Raw genomic sequence first — 7,500 nt, forward strand, 5'->3', positions numbered from 1 at the left:
CACCACCAGCACCACCACCACCACCACCACCACTATCTCCACCCCTCACACCCTCACCCCGGCCTTTGCACTTAGAATCCCTGCTGCCCCCACGCTGGGTTTGAATGTATGGGCTTCTGTTGTTTGTTTAGTTGTTGTTTGTGTTGTTGTTGTTGTTGTTGTTGTTGTTGTTTTAACATCCATTTTTTTGTTGTTATTTGTAAATGTGTAAACATTTTAAGTGTGTAATGTTCACATGACCCGCAGTGGATTCGCGAAATAAACATCCTGTTTTGCACCAAAAAAACAAAACAGAAACGAGGTAACAAAAAAACGGGGAAAAAGACGCACCTTTGTTCTCCACGTCGTGGATGAGGTCGTCCACAGAGATGCCCACCTCACGGGCCTCTTCCAGGTCATCCAGCAGCTTGTTCTCCACAGCGCTCAGCACTGTAGATAAATGATAATAATAACTTTTTTTTTAAGTATAAGAATAAACAGGCAACACAGGATGAGCATACATTGCAGATGGGTACGAGAAAGAAAAACAATACATGCATGCACACAAGTACGTCATACATGAGTGTGTAATGCGTGTACATAAGAACCCAAGTAGGCACGCAATCATTATTATACGTGCGCGCGCGCACACGCGCGTATGTTCCAATGCGTTGCGAGCGCGTGCACACACACACGCGCGCGTACACACATATCCTCTCACCCTCCCACCACACACTTTCAGCATCAATTTAAAGTGTGATGAAATAGAACTATGCAGAATAACATGTGAGGATTTCAACAGACAGACCAACGCAAAGAAGCACGCACTCACACTGCTCCCACTCCCTTTCACAAGCATCCCCCCACCCCCACTCCCCACCCCCCCCCACACACACACACACACACACACACACACACACACACACACACACACACACCGCTCCCTCTCCCCTTGCCCCATGCCTCGACAAATTCATCTCCTTCCCATTTCACTCTTAGCTGATTAATAATGCACAAGGTAACAGATGGGTGATGAATGGCATTGAATTGAAACTTGACGTGTCGGTATCGTTTTGGGGTGGGGTTTTTGTTGTTGTTTGTTTGTTGTTGTTTTTTCTATCTATGGAGATGCAGCATTTCTGCTGTGGCGTGATTTGCTTTTATCATGTCGCGTGAAACGTTTGTTTTTGTGTGGAGCTGGGTGGGGTGTTGAATAGTGGGAGAGGGTGAGTGAGAGGCGTGGAAAGGCAAATGTGTGTGGTTGGGGGGAGGGGGAGTGCGTGTGTGTGCAGGCTTGTGTGTGTGTGTGTGCATATGCGTGTATATGTTTGTTTGTCTATGTGTGTGTGCGCGCGCACGCGTGACGGTGTGCGTGTGCGCGCACGCGACCGCGTGTGCATATGTATGTATGTGTGTGTGTGTCTGTGTATGTGTGTCTATCCACAACAATTGTAATGATATTAAAAGACGATGTGTATGTACTGAGTCTCTGTCTGTCTGTGTGTACGTGTCCATCTGTTGACATGTGTGTACCTTCCCAGGTCTTAATCGTATCGGATGAGTATGGAACTCAAATTATCGACGCATCGCAGCAGCAGTTTGCGAGCACAGGTGTTCCATGGGCTCACATTCGATAGAAATCTTCACCCATTTGTACTTCTTCTTCTTCTTCTTCAGGTTTTAGCTTCTCTTCTTTATTGACCCATTTTCGTTCTTCCTTCTTTTTCTTCTTCTTTTTTTTTTTTTCTTCTTCGTTTTTTTGCAAGCTGTACAGGCGATGATTCGCTCCACCCGGCATCGTTCGTAGTGAATTTCACTTTGTATTCCTACTGAGCGCGCGCTGCGAACACACACACACACACACACACACACACACACACACACACACACACACACACACACACACACACACACACACACACACACACAGAGACACACACATTCTCTCTCTGTCTCTATCTCTCTCTCTCTTTCATTCTCTCTCTCTCCCTCTCTCTCTAGCTCTCTCTCTCTCTCTCTCTCCCTAAAACACACACACACACACACACACACTAAAGCACACACACACACACACACACACACACACAAGACACACACACTCTAAAACACACACACACTAAAGCGCACACACACACACACACACACACACACACACACACACCACAAACACGCGCACACACACACACACACACACACACACACACACACACACGTACACACACACACACACACACACACACACACAAACACGCGCACACACACACACAAACACACGTACACACACACACACACAACACCTCACCCTGCACCGCACGACGCGACACTACACTACACCACACACCACTATATCAAATCACAACAAGCCAGCTGCATGCCAGTTCAATCTGTATCCTACCCGATTTTCTTCTCTCCGCTCTGTCATGCAAGGAACCAGCAGGCCAGCTTTCCTCGCCAGCATCTGTCAGGGGAGAAAAACTCGGTTAACTGTGTTAGGCGAAGTGTTAGACGAAGTTAACCCCCTTAGGGATCGAAAGCGTTCATTAACGAGGCATCATCACAGAGAGAAACACGGGTGATCTTGAAATGAAAATGAGTATCGGGTCTGTGTGCGTGCTTGCAAGAGAATGATAAAAAATTAAGCATAAACACAACGGTATACGCCCAGGTGCGCACACAGACGGACACACACACACACACACACACACACACACACACACACACATGTGCATGGATGGTGTGTGTGTGTGTGTGTGCGTGTGCGTGTGTATGTGTGTGTGTGTGTGCGTGCACACACACACACACACACACACACACACACACACACACACACACACACACACTCAACTGCATTGTATTGTATTTGTATTTGTATTTTTTGTCACAACAGATTTCTCTGTGTGAATGATCAAACAATGAGACAGGTAGCCTGCCAGCACACACACACACACACACACACACACACACACACACACACACACACACACACACTCACTCTCTGTCTCTGTCTCTCTCTCTCTCTCTCTCTCTCTCTCTCTCTCTCGCTCGCTCGCTCGCTCGCTCGTTCGCTCGAGCTGTGACACTAAAGGGGAGCAACACAGCAGCGACATCAGAACACCAGAGGACAGAAGAGTTACCTACCCACAAAGTGTCCGAACGTCCCTTCACCGGCTTCAAAGTCCGGGGCTCCGTAACGGGATGAGGATACTGGGGGTCAAACACCAATAATCGTGTGAAGGAAGGAAGGAATGAACGAACGAACAAATAAATATACAAAAACAAATATACAAAAACACGCGCGTGGACACACTGGCATGACGAACGCAATAGCCGAATGGTTAAAGCATTGGACTTTCAATCTGAGGGTCCCGGGTTCGAATCTCGGTGGCGCCTGGTGGGTAATTGGTGGAGAATTTTTCCGATCTCCCAGGTCAACATATGTGCAGACCTGCCAGTGCCTGAGCCCCCTTCGTGTGTATACGCACGCAGAAGATCAAATACTCACGTTAAAGGTTCTGTAATCCATGTCAGCGTTCGATGGGTTATGGAAACAAGAACATACCCAGCATGCACACCCCCGAAAACAGAGTGTGGCTGCCAACATGGCGGGGTAAATAAACAAAACGGTCATACACGTAAATTTTTAAATGTTAAATGTTTGTCTGAGTGTGTAGGTGTGCGTGCCTGAAATCTGATTGAATGACACAGGAAACGAATGATGAGCGCCCAATGGCAGCCGTTAGTCGGCCCTACTCAGGTAGGTAGCTGTTGTGTAAATGACTCCGTGTTTGTAAAGTGCTTGGAGCTTGGTCTCCGAGCGAGGATTGGTGCTATATAAGAATTCACCTCAATCAATCAATCAATCAATCTCTCTCTCTCTCCCTCTCTCTCTATATATATATATATATAGAGAGAGAGAGAGAGAGAGAGACAATGACAATGACAAATGTTTTATTGAGGGTAAAATGGATAAGCTGGAAGCTTCTTTACACCATGCCCTCACACACGCATACACACATTGTAATAAATGAAATAAGTATGAATAATAAATGACATAGAACAAACCAAATAGATAATAATAGTCACATAAATGGATGAATCAAAGACTACAATTACGGAAACATGAAAATCATACAAAACATTGCCACATGAAAATCTTCAAACACACACACGTGTGTGCACACACAGGCATCATACACATAATCTCGAACACACAAGTGAGAGAGAGAGATACATATATATATACTACTAATTCTTCGGTAGTCTCTCTCCTGCCCCTATGCACTCACACACGCTATCACTGGTGGAAAGCCCATTTTCATACTGGGCGTGTCATGTTATTACGTAAAAATGCAAATACAAAACACAATGACTATGAGCAAAACAAATGTCCGGGCTGGCTGATTGATCTAATGTGTAACTGATCATCTTAATTGTGGTGTTGTTTGTGCATTTTTTTTCTGTTTGTATATTTCAAAATATATTTATGAATCTAGGGATTCTTTCTTTCATCAATTTTCTTGATCACTCTTTTTCTGTATAGTGGCAGTATATCATTAGAGCACCATATCATCATACATAAACGTTTCCAACTTACCTTAAGAAAGGTTGAAGGCCGTTTTTTGTTGTTGTTTTTTTAGGTCTGATAGAAGCTGATTCAGAGAGTGCGTATAAAACAAATTAGAAATATCTGTAAGTGCTCAGGAGCTAATGAAAATCGTTCATAATTTATGCTTCAATTTCAATGTATTTACGAGTATATGCATTTTTCCGAAATATTCTTCTTTCTCCTCTTCCTTCTCTCTCTCTCTCTGTCTGTCTGTCTGTCTGTCTCTCTCTCTCTCTCTCTCTGTTTTCGTTTTACTTTTTTGTTTTTATTAATTCATTAATCCGGTTTTTTGGGGTTTTTTTTAAATTACTTTTGACGATGCCAGTTTAGAAGGGAGAAAAGGAAGGACAGAAAGAAATACTGAATATAAAACGATTATTAAAGAACATAAAAGTACACATATTCATTATATACAGAACATAATCAAAAGAAAAGAAGAAATGAAATGAGAGAGGTAGGCAGACAGACAGACAGACAGAGACACAGAAAGAGAGAGAGACACAGAGAGAGAGAGAGAGAGAGAGAGAGAGAGAGAGAGAGAGAGAGACAGTGAGAGAGAAAGAGATGCAAACGAACAAGAAAAGGTAGACAGAAACCACCGAAGGTGAAGAAAGAAAGAAAGGAAGAAACCAACCAACCAACCAAGTGAGCAAAATAAATCCACTGATCATCGACATTATTAGCAGCAGCAGAAGCATCATCATTACCATCATCACCACCATCATCATCACCTCCAACAGACGACTGCGCAGACTGTGACAACTTCCGTGGTTCCACCTCCTTCTCCTCCTCCTCCTCCTTCTCCTCCTCCTCTCCCCCGTTCTTCTGGCGGGTGTACAGTCTCAGCAGCATGTTGTAGATGTTCTGCAACCGCTTCGTCTCATCCTCTTCCTCCTCCTCCACCTCCTCCTCCTCCTCCTCGTCTTCCTCGACTTCCTCTTTCTTCTGTTGCTCGCGGATGCTGTGCATGCCTTCCTGGCGTTTGTAGGCGTTGTATCTGTCGTTCAGAAACTCTGGAAGTGTGTAAGCAGAGGGTGAGAAACAAACCATAGCAGAACAGGTGGAGCAGAGGCCGTGGAAGCGGGATGGGATAGAGTAGGGAGAGAAGGAAGGTGTGGAGTTATATAAGGGAGAAGGGGAGATAGTGTGTTGGTGTGGTTGGTGTGTTGTGTGTGTGTGTGTGTGTGTGTGTGTGTGTGTGTGTGTGTGTGTGTGTGTGTGTGTGTGCACGTGTATATGATGCAGTCTGTTTTAGATCGTTTTAGATCTCCATTGACCATCCAAAACACATCACACTCATCTGATGATGGGTAGTTCCCTAATCATCTTCCTTGAGATGACCTCATACGTCTCTTCTAAACTGCACACTGAGTGACACACTTTTAAAGACATTGTCACGATCAGCTTGATAGTTTCAATGAGTTTATACCATTAAATTCGTATCTGTTGTTATTTCCAAGCCGTCTTACTATGATGAATGGCACATTTTCACAAGCTGTGTACTGGTCGACGATTACAATTACCTTTTCCAGATTTTCTGAAGATCACTTGCCAAATGTTTCATTTGCCTTCAACAGAAAGACGTATAATATGGTAAAATCACTTTTGGGGAAATAGTTCTGAAACCTTTGAACAACTCAACACAGCTTGTTTTATCTGTTTTGTTTGGATAAAAAACAAAAAAGAGGATAAAACAAGACCCTATAGCAACGTGCAGACGACAGAGGGTGTTTGTTTAACAAGGGAAGTAACTGCAGGTAACTGCAATGTTTTATTACCGGCGTAGATTCCCTTCAAGTGGAAAAAAAATCCTTGAACGAAAGATTCCCCTATTCAACGTTTCTTTGAGCGATTATCAGTAACATTGTGGTTTTAAGGGTGAAACGTGTACGGCCGCAAGCAGGGTAAAGTCGTATTTTAGCATCCAAAATTCAGGAAACTATTTTGCCGTATTTTCTGTGCATGGATGAAACGATATTACCATAAGTAGATGTTGTAATCCGGCCATTTTCAGTGGAGTTCTACTCTTATTGTGTACGTTATTTTATTCAATTTGAAGTGGATTCGATCACTAAACTAACGTGCCACTATCTTGCGTTTTCTTGGGTATTAGGATCAATGAGTACACCTTTCGTGTGCGAAATGTGTTGAGTCATGTCAGTGTGTGTGTGTGTGTGTGTGTGTGTGTGTGTGTGTGTGTGTGTGTGTGTGTGTGTGTGTGTGTGTGTGTGTGTGTGTGTGTGTGTGTGTGTGTGTGTGTGTGTGCCAGTGTGGAGAGAGAGAGAGAAAGAGAACACTGAACACTGAACACTTTAATGTCAATAGCTTTACAGCACTAATGACATGGGGGTTCATAATACACATAACAACATGCATCAATAGTAATAATATTGATGAAAACCAAAGCCAAAACGAAATCAATCAATCTGTGCAACAAAGTGCAGTTCGACCATCCATTCAAAGTAATGGCGTATAGTGAGAAATAAAAACAAAAACATTTGTAAATGTATAACATAAATATTTTCCATATGAGAATGACAACACAGATTTCAATTTTCACAATGAACAACACCTGATACTATTTTATTATTGTTGTTTTTTTCGTCTCATGTTATTCGCTTCGGCAATATAGATTTATATATGATATCATGTACAGTCCATGTGTCCCATATTATATCCATTACCGTTTTCAAAACTATATTAGTAAATTCTTTCTTCTTGTTTTCATGTCCTTTTTCTCGTCCTCGTCCACTTCTTCTTCTTCTACTACTACTACTACTACTACTACTACTACTACTTCTTCTTCTTCTTCTTCTCGTCATTACCCATAATCATCATCGTTGTTTTTGTTGATCATAACTGATATGACTATGTCTTTTACTATTAACATTATCATCATCATCATCATCACCATC

At 43.0% G+C, this 7,500-nt stretch overlaps 1 protein-coding gene across 3 annotated transcripts in view; it reads right to left on the minus strand.

Moving 5' to 3' along the window:
* LOC143294038 (uncharacterized) overlaps nt 1-7,500 on the minus strand; it is a 32,201-nt gene that overhangs the window by 1,445 nt on the left and 23,256 nt on the right. For all 3 annotated transcript variants that reach the window (XR_013056868.1, XM_076605462.1, XM_076605453.1), the window contains exons 7-10: nt 5,317-5,598; nt 3,118-3,183; nt 2,375-2,437; nt 331-429 (exon numbers count right to left, since the gene is read on the minus strand). Coding sequence is in view for 2 of the 3 variants with exons in the window: in XM_076605462.1 (XP_076461577.1) it covers nt 331-429; nt 2,375-2,437; nt 3,118-3,183; nt 5,317-5,598 (510 nt within the window). In the remaining variant the exon portion in view is untranslated. The remainder of the gene's footprint in view (nt 1-330; nt 430-2,374; nt 2,438-3,117; nt 3,184-5,316; nt 5,599-7,500) is intronic.

This window comes from Babylonia areolata, chromosome 1, assembly GCF_041734735.1.
Source record: "Babylonia areolata isolate BAREFJ2019XMU chromosome 1, ASM4173473v1, whole genome shotgun sequence".
Taxonomy (NCBI): Eukaryota; Metazoa; Mollusca; class Gastropoda; order Neogastropoda; family Buccinidae; genus Babylonia; species Babylonia areolata.